Source organism: Oryctolagus cuniculus, chromosome 12, assembly GCF_051225735.1.
Source record: "Oryctolagus cuniculus isolate XC-2025 breed Fujian yellow rabbit chromosome 12, ASM5122573v1, whole genome shotgun sequence".
Taxonomy (NCBI): domain Eukaryota; kingdom Metazoa; phylum Chordata; class Mammalia; order Lagomorpha; family Leporidae; genus Oryctolagus; species Oryctolagus cuniculus.
The window spans coordinates 65327067-65342647 of record NC_142878.1 but is presented as its reverse complement, the minus strand read 5'-3'; the positions used below and the strand labels follow the sequence as shown (position 1 = coordinate 65342647).

Sequence of the window (15581 nt, the reverse complement as noted above, 5' to 3'; positions counted from 1 at the left end):
GGACCCAGCCAGCTCCTACCTGGGAAAATGAGGCCTCAGGCACTTCCGGAGCTGGCAAACCCCACCTCCAGCCCCAGCCCAGGCCACCTCTGGTGCTCCGCCCTCCCCACCCTGAGCTACCTGTCAGACCTGAGCTGCAGCAGGGGGACCGGGGAGGGGCAGGGCAGCTCTGGAAGGCAGGTGAGGCTTTCTGCTGGGAGCTGGGCTGCCTGGCCATGCTGTGGGACCTGTGGCCTCGGTGGCTGGCAGGCCAGGGGCTGCCCCTCGTGGGGACCGTGCTGCTGCGGAAGAGAGAGAAGAGAGTGAAGAGGGAGGCTCCGTGGAGGCACCCGCAGGTAAGGTACCTGACCTTACCTGCAGGACTTCTGGGGGCTGCTGTCCCCTGAGCACGGAGGGTCGCGCCAGGGCTGGCATTTGATTTCCAGTGGGACTTACTTGTCCCAGATGAGCTGGCAGAGCTGGAACTAGAGAGACTGGCCAGGACCTTGACAATAATCCCTGCCAGTGCGGACATTTGCCTTGGGTGTTGCCGAGAATGCTCTCGGCCAGCTATGGAACCCACGGCCAGGAGAAGGGTGCAGGGGTTTCCCTCCCACGAGGCTGCAGTCTGCTCTGTGACTCGGCTCCCCTGCACCTACCTGCCACGCGCTAGCCCCGGTCAAGGAGCCCATGGCTGGGGTGCATATAGCACAGCTTCCTTGTTTAATATTTAAGCTCCTTATGCTTATGTTCCAGCTCTTGCAGCTCTCAAGCTACACCCAGGGCACATAGGCCCAGAGAGCCTCAGGGTAGTGGTGTGTGATCCCCTTAACGAGCTCAGATGGTGGTCCACAGCTCAGGGATGAACCCAGGCCTGGCAGATTGCAGGGACCCCACTTAAAACCAAGACACTGAGCCCTTGCTTGCAAAGGCCTCCTGGGTACAGGCCTCCCTGCACGGCGACATCAATAAACGCAGGCCAGGCTGCTGCTCTGTGACCCCGTGGGAAAATCGGAGCTGGAAACCCCAGCAGGGAGGAGAGCAGGCCCACGCTTCCCGGAACTGAGCCCCTGCCGTTGCGTTGTTTCAGCGGGAAACGCACCCCTATTACGACCTCCAGGTGAAGGTGCTGAGGGCCCGAAATATCCAGGGGTCAGACCGCTGTGAGTGACCCCTCCCCACCCCTTCTCTCCTGCCTTCCCTTGGGGCCTCCCCAGGGCTCAGCTGGCGTGAGTGTGCACCTTGAAATCATGTGGAGAGGCACCCGTGGTGAGGGGCAGGCAGCAGGCTCGGACCCCCCGAGTCTAGCACGTGCCTTCAGGGAGAGAGTGAGGCCTCTGTCACAAGCGGACGCCTGCCCCCGTAAGCCCTTCCTTCCCACTGCTCGCGGTGAAGGGGTTTTGTTGCCTGAACCAGGAAGTTTCTGGGAATTACTCCACAGCCTGTGCTGGCACCTGACCTTGGCCCCTGGCCACCGGAATGTCCGCTCAGCTGGGTGAGAGGCACACCTGGCAGAGCTCACTGCTGGCCCGCCTCGGCACGTGGGTGGCCTCCCCACCTCCTCCAGGAAGGCTGCAGCCATCACAGCCTGAGGCTGACACCCCCTCCCTGTGCAGTGTCCAAAGCCGACTGCTACGTGAAGCTATGGCTGCCCACGGCATCCCCCTGCCCCGCCCAGACCAGAACGGTGGCCAACTGCAGCGACCCCGAGTGGAACGAGACCTTCCGCTACCAGCTCCACGGTGCTGTGAAGGTGAGGCCAGTGGGGGCTGGGCTGCGGGAGGGAGAGGAGCGCCTCCAGGGTGCTGCCCTCCTGTCCTGCCTCGGTCTCCCACCTCCCACCTGCCCTGTTCCCAGAATGTTCTGGAACTCACCCTCTATGACAAGGATGTCCTGGACAGTGACCAGCTCTCCCAGTACCTGTTTGACCTGAGGAGCCTCAAGCCCGGCCAACCCTACAGTCACACCTTCCCTGACAGCCAGGTGAGCTGAATGGGGCCTGGCACACATATCTGAGAGACTGGCGCTCTGCGTGGAGACACGGTTGCCCACAAAGAGCCACAAGTCTCCCCCTCCATGGGGCCTGGGGGCAGCGAGAGGCAGTGAGAGTCCCAGAGGCTTCGGCAGGCTCGTCACAGCCGGTGCCCCTGCTCCCCCGTGCAGAACTCCCAGGAGCTGCAGGTGGAGTTTGTTCTGGAGAAGAGGTGAGCATGCCCAGCTGGTCCCCACCTCCTATGCTGGCCTGAGAGGCCGGCCTGGCCTTGCGGCTGCTGCCTGTCTACATGGTGGCCAACAGGGCCCCACCCCCAGGGTCTCCCCCGCTGCTGGGCTCTTGCGGCTGCGATGGTCCTGCTGTTACGGTAACAGCCATTGCAAGGGAGCCGAACGGCCTGTGAGCCCGTCCTGCTTTGCAGCCAGGTGCCTGCGTGTGAAGTCATCACCAATGGAGTCCTGGTGGTGAGTGGGGAAGGCACCCTTGGGGCCTCCCGGGTCAGGGGCAGGGAGGAGACCATGGAGGAGCCCAGTGATGTCTGGGCAGAGGACAGGAAGCTGCCTTGGGCGCGGGTGGATCACCGGGGACCCAGGCTCCTCCCTCTTCATGCACTGCACACGACTCACTGGAGATCCTGGTGCTGAGACTGCCATAGAAGCCGCTCATGGCTTCTTCATGGGGATCCCCCACTTCCCTGTCCCACCAGGGGCCACTTCCACTGAGCCCAGGGAGGGGCTGGATGTGACTTTGGGGGCCAGGCCCTGGGGAGCTATTTCCTGGACCCTGTCCCGGCCTCCCCCCCTCATTCGGACCCCATGGGCTGTCTGGCCCCGTGGGCCTCTGCCTTCCCCAGGCCCAGCCCTGCCTGAAGATCCATGGCACCCTAGGGAGAGACGGGATAGCCTCACTTCGAGAGCGCGGTGAGTCCGGCCAGCGGCCTTGGGTCTGGCCTTCTCCCCCCACCACCCGGGGAGGGGCTGCTGGTGCCGAGGAGCAGAAAGGTCTTATGTCTTCCACTACTCAAAGCCGACCCAGGGAGGGACGGATGGTCTCTGGGGGGAGGGCACTTCCTGTCCCTACAAGTGTCCAAGTGTAGAGATTGCACCAGTTCAGTGATGGCTCTGCCACACACACACAGCATCTCAGCAGCCCCCAAGCTGTGGTTCTTGACGCACCCACCCCGTGGTCAGCGGGGGCTTTAGGGCTGCAGGCGGTATGGGGAGGGGGTATCCTGTCTCTACCCATATGTCTCTCCTCTCTGCAACTGGCATGCCAGCCTGGACTTGTTCTTAAGACATCACAAAGGTACACGAGAGCAAGCCCAATTGAGCAAGAGCCGTCCAAGCGCTTGGTCACCTCCTGGTCATTCACTGATGTGTCACCAGCCAGCGCGAGTCACCAGTGCAGCTCCAAGGCAGAGGGCAGGGGGTGGTCACTGGTCGGGGGAGCCGGAGCCCGCCTCCCCCGGGGAAGTGAAGGTCCAGGGCTACCCAGCCCGCTGCAGAGGGCCTGGAGCCGAGGCCGCCACAGCCAAGGCGCCCCTGGAGCCACGCCTGCGGGCTGAGTCCAGCCTCAGTCACACAGAGCAGAGCGCTCACCCTGAGTCAGGCGTGGGCTGAGCACTTAGACTTTTTTTCCTTTAATCCTCCTAACAACTCAGTGGGTGCAATTATCATCCTCTTTTAATTCGTGACACTCAGGCTCAAGTGGAACCCAAGGGTCTCGCCTGGTCAGGGCGGGGCTGCAGGGTGGGGGGGCCTGGGCTGCACCTCTGCTCCTGAGGTGTCTCCCATCCTGGGACCCGCGGGGTCTCTGTGGCTGTGGTGTTGTGTGTGGGGTCTGGGACTCTTGTGAGGCTGGCTGTGGGCCCTCTGCCTGGCCTGTTCTCTCTGGGGTCCGACTTCCTTTCCAGGAAGGCTGGAAGAGGGCAGGAAACAGCCCTGTGCCCCCTGGCCTACAGGCCCGCCCCTCTTCCCTTCTCTGCTTCCCCGGGATGCCTGCCCCTCCTCTGGACACTGTGGTCCCAGTCTTCCTTTTACCCCCTCCCAAGGGCTCACAGCCCATGTATTCCTGGTTTCCTCTCTGCCCACAAACCTTTCCCCACCTGGGCCCCAGGCAGTGAGCACAGAGTTTGCACGGGGAAATTGCTAGTTAAAAACTGGTAACTAATATATAACAACAATTAGGGAATGAATTGTATATAATCATCTACTGTATAACTAATGTACTGAACATCGCCAGCCCCACAGGCTAGCGGTGGGGGCTCTCTCCCTCCGCAGGTCCTGCCTTGCCCCTCCCCGGGCCCTTGTGTGTTCTCATCTGCCCCAGGGGCCCAGGTCTGACGTGGGCAGGGCTAGAGGAAGCTCAAGGGTCCTTCTTGACGGGCCACGGTGTGCTAAGAGTGGGTGATGAGTGGCACCCCCTGGGGGAAGAGAAGGCCCAGGAAGTGCCATCGTGAGCAGCACCTGCACCCCTCCCCCCACTTCCATCATCCACCTGGGCCCTCTGCTCTCAGGTGTGACACAGATCCAACTGGCAGTGCCTGGGGCCTGCGAGAAGCCCCAGCTCCTACCCCTGCAGCCTCTCGCGGAGCTGGGCCTCGCCCCTACCTTCACCTTCCACGTGAACCCAGTGCTGAGCTCTAGACTGGATGTGGAGCTGGGGGAGAAGCGGGTGGTCCTGCAGGTGAGCCGCCCCAGGGCCAAGGGCGAGCGGTGGACTCGGTGCCGCCTCCAGGCCGCTTCCTGCCAGCTACTGAGGTCCTGGCCGGTCCCTTTCTCCACAGGGCGACCCCAGTGCTGAGCTGGAGGCTCAAACTCTCCAGCTGGGCAAGGGGACCATCCCGCTCTCCTTGCTGCCCCTGGGCAGGGAGGAGCAGCGCCTCGTGGTCCTAGGGCAGGTAAGGCTTGGACTGGGAGCTGTGGCCCTCTTCCCCTGCCAGCCTGTCCCCTGACCACCCAGGGGTCCGAGCAGGGGGCGCAGGTGGTGAGCACACTCCCCTGGGAGGATCCTGCTTGTGAGCTTGGGGCCGAGCTGCTGTCTCTTCCAGGGCCTGGAGGTGGCGCTGAGCGTGCAGGCAGAGATGAGGTAAGGCGGGACTCCAGGCTGGAAGAGTGGGGTGCTCCCCCAGGGTGTGCCTGCCCAGGCGCCCAGGCCAGGGGCACCCACTGTTCCCTGCTCGTGAACAGTCCCTTGGGTGCTTTCTAAGGGGTTCCAGGGAGCACAGGTCTGCTCCTGGGAAGAGTGAGCTGGGCCCTCCCCCACTGCTCAGTCACCTGGTACACCCCTACCTCCCCCACCCCGGCAGCTCTGGGGACCTGGACCTGCGCCTTGGCTTTGGCCTCTGTGACGGGGAGCAGCAGTTTCTGGACAGGAGGAAGCAGGTCGTGGCCAGGGCCCTGCAGCAGGTGCTGGGCCTGAATGAGGCCCCAGACAGTGATCAGGTATGGAACAGAGGAGGAACCCGACCCCAGAGCCGCTGGGACCACATCTCTGGCCTGTTCCCCTGAGTGGACCTGCGTGGCTGGAGCAGGACAGGGAGCAGAGAAGAAAGAGCAGGCCCATCTGCTGGCCCTGATGGGCACGGTCAAAAGGAAGGACCCACCGGGAACGAGGGCTGAATAGCGCTGGCCAAGAGTGGACAGCTTTGTCTGCTTGGGCTGCTGTGACAGACTGCCCTGGGCTGCGTGGCTTAAAGCACGGGCACGTACGTCCTCACAGCGCTGGAGGCTGCAGGTCCAGGGTCAAGGTGCCCAAGGGTTGTTCCTGAGGGAGCCCCCCTCACTGTGATCTCACCTGGCCTCTTCTCTGTGGGAGAGGGTGGGGAGGGAGGGAGAGGGAGAGAGAGGGTGGGGAGGGAGGAAGGGAGAAGGAAAGGGGGGGAGGGAGGGAGGGAGGGAGAGAGAGGGGAGCAGAGGAGAGAGAAATAGAGGGAGCGAGGGAGAGGGAGGGACAGAGAGTACTCTCACGTCTCTTCCTCCTCTTGTGAGGATGCCAGTGCTGTTGGATTAAGGTCCCGTCCTGAACACCTCATTTTCCCTTATTACCTCCTTTCTCCAAACTCAGTCACCTGTGGGGCTGGGCTTCAGCATGGGAATCTAGGGAGGCGGGGACATGATTGATTCCCCCCACAGTGGTCCAAGGAGTCTGGAGATGGCAGGTGCGAGGCCGCCTGAGCCGAGAGGCAGCTCGGGGCTGAGCTGCGGTGGGGAGGCTGGCAGGGGAGAGGTGCGCTGGCAGACAGCCGGTGCAGCCCAGGAGCCGCCCGGGGCTCCCTGCTGCCCCTGCACGTGGGACAGGGCTGTGCCCAGCACGGAGAAGCCCACGTGCCGCTCTGCCCCACCTCACCTCGCAGTGTCCTCCTCAAGCTGGGGCTGGGGGAGACCATGTTTCCCAGCAGAAAAGGACGGGGAAGGAACTGGAAGTCTGGGGTGGGATGCACCAAACCTTCGTGCAAAAGCCCAGCAGCCAAAAAGTTCCAGCTCTGCCCCCAGCAGGCCCCTCCAACCCAGGGCCCTAGCACCTGGGGGCTTCTGACGCGTCTGGCTTCTAGGTCATGGGGTCCCCAAACAGGCCATCATCCCAGCTTAGTGTTCTCAGCTGGGGACATTCATTGACGTCTAGAGACATTGTTGCTGCCACTTCAGGGATGGGGGGAGCTAAGGGGAGCTTCCGGCAGCTACTGGCTAACGGCCAGGAGTGCCACTAAGCTCGCTCCAACATCCGAGCATCCCACAGCAAAGAACTATCTGGTCCTACATGCAGTAGTACAAAATATCGACAGCACCAAGAAACCCTGCTTTGTCTGCTTGTACTTTATCAACTATGCCTCCCTGGTCTCATGGGTCAAAGTCAGCCCTGGAGCATACGGCTTGGGTTCGATGGATTGTCACTGTGTGATCTGGGCACGTCACTTAACCTTCCTGTGCCCTCGTCTTTTCAATGAGAAAATACAAGTAAGGCTCTTAGAAGAATGGCGCACATGAGGGGACTTTAAAAAGTCCATGGAAAATGGAATTCGAAGGTAACTTTTTGTCGGTCCGTGCATAGTTGTTTCACAGCAAGCATGTCCCGTGCGCTCTCGGAAGACCTCTTGCATGACGGAAGTAGTAGTTTTTGTCCTTGCTGTGCCAGGTACCTGTGGTGGCTGTGCTGGGCTCTGGCGGTGGAACCCGAGCCATGACGTCCCTGTACGGCAGCCTGGCAGGGCTGCAGGAGCTCGGCCTCCTGGACGCTGTGACCTACCTGAGTGGGGTCTCTGGGTCCACCTGGTGAGTGTGGTGGGGGCAGGGTGAGGAGTAGAGAAGACCCTGGAAAGCACAGGAGCGCGCCCTGGTGCTCAGATGGAGTGCCTGGGTGGGGCGGGGCGCCTGCATCCAGGAGGGGAGGGAGGGGCCGAGGGGCTCCTCCAAGCTGGGGAGGCTCTGGGGCAACAGGTGTGAGTGATGGGAGAGGAGGACCCCTGGAGTCTCCTGCTTGCCTCCTTCCCCTTGCATGACCCGCCCCTATGCGCAGGCATCCTTCTGTCCCCAGGTGCATCTCCACGCTCTACAAGGACCCAGCCTGGTCCCAGGTGGCCTTGAAGGGCCCCATTGAGCACGCCCGGGCTCGGGTCTGCAGCCGGAAGGTGGGCGCAGTGTCCCCAGAGCGGCTGGAGTACTACGTTCAGGAACTGGGGCTCCGGGAGGACAGTGGCCACAGCGTGTCCCTCGTTGACTTCTGGGGCCTCCTCATCGAGTATTTTCTGTACCAGGAGGTGAGAGAAGAGCAAGACACGAATGCAGGCAGCTTCCTCCTGCCCCACTCCCCCTCCCCCTGCCAGGTGTGCAAAGCTGTCCTGGAGGTCTGAGCGCCCCTGGTGGGAAGGAGTGAGAAACTAGGCTGGGCTGACGTGGCTTCACCTTTCTGATGCTCCTGCCCCTGGGGAGGGCGAGCCCAGCTTGCAGTGGTCATTGGAATCATCTGCACAGCCTGTCAGACACCCATGCCCGGCCCTACTTCCAAAGATACTGATTCTGGTGGGTCACTAGTAGGGCCCTCCCACAGGTAGGTTTTGAAAGTGATTCTAGCCTGTGGCTCAGAGGCAAAGCCACGCCACCTGGCCGCTACCCTGAGAACTGCAGGCCCAGGCTGTCAGCAGGGAGAGGGTTCCCAGCTGCCCTACTCGCTGGTGTGTGGTTGTCAGCTGAGGGTGGAATCACAAATGATTTCTCTTCTACGTTTCCTAGGGATTATCTTTTTTTATTTTTTAAGCTTTTATTTATTTATTTGAAAGGCAGAGTTACAAAGAGGGAGGGAGGGAGGAGGCAGGGAGAGAGAGAGAGAGAGAGAGAGAGAGGTCTTCCATCCGCTGGTTCACTCCCCTAAAGGCTACAACTGCTGGAACTGAGCCAGTCTGAAAACAGGAGCCAGGAGCCTCTTCCAGGTCTCCCATGTGGGTGCAGGGGTCCAAGGACTTGGGCCATCTTCTACTGCTTTCCCAGGCCATAGCAGAGAGCTAGATTGGAAGTGGAGCAGCCGGGACTTGAACCTGTGTCCATATGGGACTCGAACCAGTGTCTGTATGGGATGCCTGTACTGGAGGTGGTGGCTTTACCTGCTACACCACAGCATTGGCCCTAGGATTTACTTTTTAAATCATAAATTAGACTGGTTGTCAGGGACTGCTCTTAAATTGTCAGTCTGACTCCCTTGCATTCTGCCCTGGGACGTGTTCCCAAAGCCCCTGGACCCGTCTGCAGCATTCAGTGGTCTCGCTCTGCTGCAGACTGCAGCTCGTCCCTGAGAGCTGTCTCCGAAGCGCTGGACCGGTGACTGCAATGAGCTAGCCTCGGGCCTTGGGGATGGGGACCATAGACCCCTAAAAGTCAAGCCACCTCCCTCCTTTCCTTCCCAGGAAAACCCCGCCAAGCTGTCTGACCAGCAGGAAGCGGTCAGCCGGGCTCAGAACCCTTACCCCATCTACGCCAGCATCAACGTCTGCTCCAATGTCAGTGGGGAAGACTTCGCAGGTGTGTGATGTGGCGATGGAAGGGAGAGGGGGGTGCTCATGGGACGAAGCCACAGACGAGGTCCTCAGAGTTCAGTGGGCTCACTCAGGCGCAAGGGGCCCGGTGAGCAGCCCCTAGTGCCTCTGCCTTCTTCCCGTGGGCCCACAGAGTGGTGCGAGTTCACCCCCCATGAGGTCGGCTTCCCCAAGTACGGGGCTCACGTTCCCACCGCGCTCTTCGGCTCCGAGTTCTTCATGGGGCGGCTGCTGCAGGTGCGGCCCGAGACCCGCCTCTGCTACCTGCAGGGTGAGTGTGGGCTGCGGGGCAGGGGACAGGCTGGCTGGGGCCCGGTCGGGCCCTCACACGGACCAGGGCTCTGCCTGTCTCCTTAGGCCTGTGGGGCAGCGCCTTTGCTGCCAGCCTGGATGAGGTCTTCCTGAAGACGGCTGGCTCGGGCCTGGGCTTCCTGGACAGGCACAGGGGCAGTGTGAGCATCATAGGTACGGGGTCCACACAGAGGGATGCGGATGGGCGAGGGGGTGGCTGAGGCCTTGGCTGCTAGCTTGGTGGGGAGGTCTCCGGGTGCCCACAGGGGTGACCGGCCACGCCCCCACAGTCTCTGCTTTGGGCTCCATTGAGGTGGACCCAGCCCAGGTCCTCTGGGTGTTTGGTTGACTCTAACCCCCTCCCCCGCCGTGGCTCCCCTCCACCCTGACCCTTCAGTGGCCCTGAGAGCCCTCTGTGCAGTTCCTTGCCCGACTTTCTAGCCTCAGTCTCTTGCTCAGCTCTTTTTTTTTTTTTTAAAGATTTATTCATTAGAAATGCAGAGTTACAGAGAAAGGGTTAGGGAGAGACAGAGAGATAGAGAGATCTTCCATCCGCTGGTTCACTCCCCAATGGCTGCAACAGCCAGACCTGGGCCCATCTAAAGCCAGGAGCTAGAAGATTCTTCCAGCTCTCCCATGTGGGTGCAGGGGCCCAAGCACTCGAGCCGTCTTCTGATGCTTTTCCTAGGCTGTTAGCAGGGAGCTGTGTTGGAAGTGGAGCAGCCAGGACTCGAACCATTGTCCATAAGGGATTCCGGCACTGCAGGTGGTGGCTTTACCCGCTATGCCGCAGCACTGACCCCTCACTCAGCTCTTAGGGGACAGCTCAGAAGTCCTCTCTTTTTGGCTGCATACCCCAGGGTGACTGAGGGTCTTGCCCCGTGAGCCACAGGACTGGGGAAGCATCCTCATGATGGTCCTTACACGTGGGCCTTCCTGCTAGTGTGCATCCTGGGAAGTGGCAGGTGATGACTCGAGTGCCTGGGTCCCTGCCACCCACGTGGGAGGCCTGGATGGAACTCCTGGCTCCTGGCCTTGGCCTGTCCCAGCCCCTGCTGTTGCAGGCATCTGGAGAGAAGCAGCAGATGGGAGATCTCCCCCCTCTCTGTGTCTTTCTATTGCTCTGGCTTTCACATAGTAGTAATAACCGCAATAGGGGAGACCCTTTATTATTGAATAAAAACCACATCATAGGCACCTTTGGGAACGTGGGGAATTTGAAGGTGAGGCCATTGGGAAGGCCTGGGGGGCGGCGGGGTGGGCATTTGCCTGCATTGTCAGGATCCCCAGATGCATGGCTGCCCTATGGTTTCCACCCTTACCCAGATGGCTGCCAGAAGCTGCAGGTGCACGACCCGGCACGACTGTGCACGCGGCTCTTCACTCACCAGGGGCCCTTCTCCCAGGCCATGCTGGACTTACTCACCTCCCGCCTCACTGCCGCCGACAGCCCCAACTTCACCCGGGGCCTCTGCCTGCACAGGGACTACGGGGCCAGCAACGAGTTCTTGGCCTGGAAAGGTGCCCCCTTCCCACCTGTGCCTCTGGCTTCCCAGGGTCAGCCTTGGGCCGGGGTTGCCTGATGGTCTCCTGTCGCCTGCTGACCATGCCAGGCCAAGGTCTTGGAAGGCGGGAAGACCGCGGCTCTCGGGGGAGTGGGGGTGGGAGGGAGAATCGGCAGAGGACTGCCAGTGAGACGAGCACCCTGGGCCCTGCGCTTGCAGCTGCGCACCGAGACACCTTACCCAACCAGCTCACGCCCACGTGGGACTGCCTGCACCTGGTGGATGCCGGCATTGCCATCAACTCACCCTTCCCGCTGGCCCTGCTGCCCCAGCGAGCTGTGGACCTCATCCTGTCCTTCGACTACTCCCTGGAAAGCCCCTTTCAGGTGAGCTAGGGAGGGTCATGGACGGTGGGGTGGGTGAAGGGGCTCTGCTGGGGCAGCCTGCCCGTGCGTGTTTTGGGCTCATCCTGTGAGGGCGGCCTGGGCACCCCTCTGGGTGTGTGTGTGTGTGTGCGTGTGCGCTCACTACTGGCAGCACTGGAATGCAGGGTTCAGAACAGAGAGGAAGAGGAGACTGGGAGGGGCCCTCGGGAGTCGCCCTGGTCAGTGGAAGCCGCCCACTGCATACCCTGCCCACCTAGCTTAGGATGGCTGCCCCGAGGCTGGGCCTGGGCCTGCTGTCCTGCATTACTATGGTAACAGTGGAGTCATCAGGGTCCCTGCCAGGAGATCCTACTAGGGACTTGGTCACAGGATACGGGGAATGGACAGATGTTGTCATCCAGATGTGGGTTCTGGCCATGCTCCTGGGCCAGCCCTTCCCTCCCTGGCCACCTCTTTTCTTCCCAGCGGCAGTCTGGGACAGGAGGAAGCACAAAGCCTGCACCAATTTGGACCTTCTGTGAACATGGAGCAGTACCCTGGGCCCCTAAGGGGCAGCAGAGAGGGAGGCTGTGGGTGGGTACGGGAGGAGTGATGGTGATGGCAGCACCCATTGGTTGCCGGTTGATCACCATTGGCCACTGCTAATCTTCCCAGAAGCCCCACTAGGAGCTGTTCCCTCTGTTACATTAGATATGTAGAAGATGGCTCAGAAAGGTGTTGCCACCTGCCTGAAGCCACTCAACCACTAGAGGCAGAGCTGGTGCTGAGACCTGCATCCTGTGAGCCCAGGTGTGGGCAGGCGGGTCAAAGGCTCGCCTCCCTGTGCAGGCCTTACGGGAGACGGAGCAGTACTGCCTGGACCGGGGCATCCCCTTCCCTAGCATCGAGGTGGGCCCTGAGGACGTGGAGCAGCCCCAAGAGTGCTATCTGTTTGCGGAGGCTGAGGACCCCTGCGCACCCATCGTGCTGCACTTCCCCCTGGTCAACCGCACCTTCCGCACGCACCTGGCCCCAGGTAAGGGGGGGGCCACACAGGGCCTCGGCACTCCAGAGCCCTGGGGTGTTGGGAGGCCATTCCAGGGTAACACCCCAAAGGCCGGTCTTCTGGACGGCCCGAGTGCCCGCTGCTGTCCTCTGCTTCCTGGATCTGAGTGGCTGCACTGGGCTGAGCTGACATGGGGACCCCCGCGGGCCCATCTTGGACGGGGAGCCAGCTGGACGTCCTGGGGGCAAGGCAGGCACGGTGGCTGTCTGCTACGAGCTGGTTGCTCCAAGTGTCCAGCCTGGCGTCGCCTCACTTCCCTCCCTCACAGGTGTGCAGCGGCAAGCAGCTGTGGACAAGGCCTTTGGGGACTTCATGGTCCACGGGCCTGACACCCCCTACAGCATGATGAGCTTCACCTTTGAACCCGAGGATTTCGATCGGCTGGTGGCCCTGAGTCGGTACAATGTTCTCAACAACGCGGATTCCGTGAAGCGCGCCCTCCAGCTGGCTCTGGACCGGCGGCAAGCCAGACGCAGTGGGGCTGGCCAGGAGGACTCGGGCAGAGAGGACACAGGACAGGGGCGCTAGGCCAGGGCTGGCAGAGGGTGGGTGGGCATGCTCTAGCCCCCTCCCCGGGGCCTGCTCTGAGCTCCCCCGGACCCTGGGAGCGTGCAGAATCGCACCTTGGACCCAGGACAGCGCCCTCCTCTTGTGCTTCTTGGAGGAAATAGAGCGGTTCACCTCTCCAGCACCCCCTTGGAGATGTCGGGCAGAAGACAGCAGGGCTCATTTCCCAGGGCACTGTGCAGAGACACGTGAGAAGGCACCAAGAAGGCCCAGGTCTCCTGGTGCTCGCCAGAGAGGAGCCGTGAGAGCCCAGGTGCAGGCTGGACTCTGACCACGCCCCCCCGGGAGGGGGTGCTGGAAGGCAGAGAAGTACCCACCCGCAGTGCCAGCTCCTCGCCTGTGCTCCCCATGTGTTGTTGTCAGAATAAACAGGGGCCATGGGGGCCGCCAGTCTGCATCACTGACTCCACGCACCCCTCTCTCCCCCTGGCCCTCCTGGAGGCTCGGCCTTGGGGGTGACAGCACCTCCCGGGCAGGCTCCTGCTGGCTGCTGTGCATGGCGTCTCCCGGCTCTCTAAACTTGGGCCTCGTTCTCTGCTCCTGGGTTCAGCTGCCCTGCAGGCAAACGCAGCCTAACCATTCCCAGGAGCTAAAGGGTGTGTGTAAGGGGGCATCCACTCAACAGGAAAGAGCGATATGTGCCTGCATGTATATGCGTATGTGTGTGAATACGTGTTCCTAGTGAGTGGGGGGGACCAGTGAGCACCTATCTACTGCAAGCCGTGGGCCTGAGGGAGCCCTGGCCTGGGTTCCTGCCTCCTTAGCTAACACCTCCAAGGATGTGGGCAAGTGTGGTTCTCCCTTCCAGTCTGACCCTCTTGGGACCCTCCAAACGTTGGGATTCAGCCATGTGCAGTGTGGGCCGGCGGGGGGTGGGGTGTCAGTGCTCTCAGCTGCCATGGGGTAAGGCCTGGTCCTCTTTGTCCCCTCACCATGGCTGCTTAGCACAGGTCCCACTGTTGTGCCTGACATAATCAAAACCTTGTTCGTTAGAACCTCATAGGGTTCTTAGCACCTGGGACTCAGCATTCCCAAAGTTCTTAGACCATCCCAGAGGCCAGCCTCAGGCAGCACCAGCTGTGCCTCTGGCCCCTGGAGCCTGAATCACCACCACCACCACCACCACCACCACCCCCTGAGGGATTTTCGTATCCCCAGTGCTTGGAGCAGCGACTGGCACCTAGGAGGTGCTCAGTAAACAAATGAATGGGCACCTGCGGCCTCAGTGATCCTCACCCCCACCCAGCTCTGCTCCAGGGTTTCTTAGCCCTTTGAGAAAGGTCACTCAGAGCCACAGAGCCCCACCTGTGAGAAGTGCACCTGCACTGAAAACCTGCACAGCAACAGGGTATCCACCAGCCCCGGGCTGTCTCTCTGGCAGATAGGTTCGTGCAGGAAGCAGAGCTGATGCCGTGCCTGGGCTGGATGGATTTGGCCACAAGATCACAGCCCTGAGCTTGACTCCCTCTGAGGCTGCATGGAAACACCAGGGCAGGGCCATTGTCCCTCAGCTCGGCAGAGTCCCTTATCACGTGTGCACTGCCCAATCCAAGGGCTGCCATTCCTGTGCAAATTCCCCACTGGAGTTGTGTAAGCTGGCAGCCCTGGGGCCATGGCTGCAGGGGTGGGAGTGAGGGCAGAGGCTGGTTCGTAGGCACTCTCAGGAAGAACACAAAACGTACCCCTTCCTCTCCTTGGCTGGGCAGCGTGGAGAGCGGGCCTGTGTGACCGCCCCCCCATCTTCTCCTGACGCTGGGTCTTGCAGCTCGTGGCCCTGGTGGTGCTGTTAATTTGCTGAGGGTTTGAGTGAGTTGTCCTTCATTGCAGACAGGATGTTCTTGGAAGGGATAGGTTGACCAGCCATAGCGAAGGCTCAGGATGCTGCCCTTCCCCCACGAGTGGCCTCTGGGATAGGCCTCCCCCCACCCCCTCCCAGGGCAAACACCTGAGCAGAGTCCGTGGGGAGGCCTGGCAGGAGCCTCCGGCAGCCGGGGCTTGTGGAGCGCCAGGAGCCCAGGGTGCGTGTTTACTCCCATGCTATTTCCCCTCATGTGCTGCGGCGGATTACAGACCGGGGCGGGAAGTAAGTGCCCCCGTGTCCCCAGCAGCCAGCGCCTGTGAAATGCCACAGGGACCCCCAACAAACCGGGCAGGGCAGCCAGGAGAGGGGCTGTCCTGGGGGCTGGGGAGGGGCCTTGCACCATTGGGACAACTGAGGCACAGGATATGTGAAGCAAAAAGAGCCATTTAGTAAGATTCGGGTTTAGAAAACAACATGGCTGTGGTTACCAACTAGGCGGGGAGCCCTGTACACGTGAGTGTGCCCACCTGTGTGTGTATGTATGTGTGTGTGTGTATTTGTGTATGTGTGTGTCTTTAGCCGAGGAGGCTGGACCCCTGTCAGGTGGCCCCCCATGAAGGGGGCAGTCATCTGGGCTCCTAGGGCTGGGAGGGTTTTTGGGAATTCCACACCCAGGGAGGTCCCCCCACAGCCCGCCACATCTGCTGGGAGGAGGAGGGGGACAGCTGGTGGGGAGGGGAGGCTTCCTCACAGTCGTGCTCACGCCAGTTCCTGGATCCAGACCCAGCTAGTGTTATTTTTTTTTTTTTTTTTAAGACAGTTACAGAGAGAGGTAGAGACAAAGAGAGAAGTAGGGACAAAGAGAGAGGTCTTCCATCTACTGGGTTTCACTCCCCAAATGGCCGCAACAGCTGGAGCTGAAGCCTCATGAAACCAGGGACTTCTTCCAGGTCTCCCAAGCAGCTCCAGGGGCCCAAGAACCTGGGCCAT

General features: G+C 61.3%; 1 protein-coding gene across 1 annotated transcript; it reads left to right on the top strand.

Annotated features, from left to right (window-relative positions):
• Positions 1-12: 12 nt before the first annotated feature.
• Positions 13-13187, top strand: PLA2G4F (phospholipase A2 group IVF). Its single transcript, XM_002717770.6, has 20 exons — positions 13-335; positions 1070-1142; positions 1596-1732; positions 1837-1962; positions 2143-2183; positions 2394-2436; positions 2826-2892; positions 4488-4657; positions 4758-4871; positions 5022-5059; positions 5280-5415; positions 7106-7242; positions 7505-7727; positions 8868-8982; positions 9130-9267; positions 9354-9461; positions 10614-10808; positions 11012-11178; positions 12007-12193; positions 12492-13187. The coding sequence occupies exons 1-20, from the start codon at positions 216-218 to the stop codon at positions 12749-12751; spliced, it is 2595 nt and encodes an 864-aa protein (XP_002717816.3). The 5' UTR covers positions 13-215; the 3' UTR covers positions 12752-13187.
• Positions 13188-15581: the final 2394 nt, after the last annotated feature.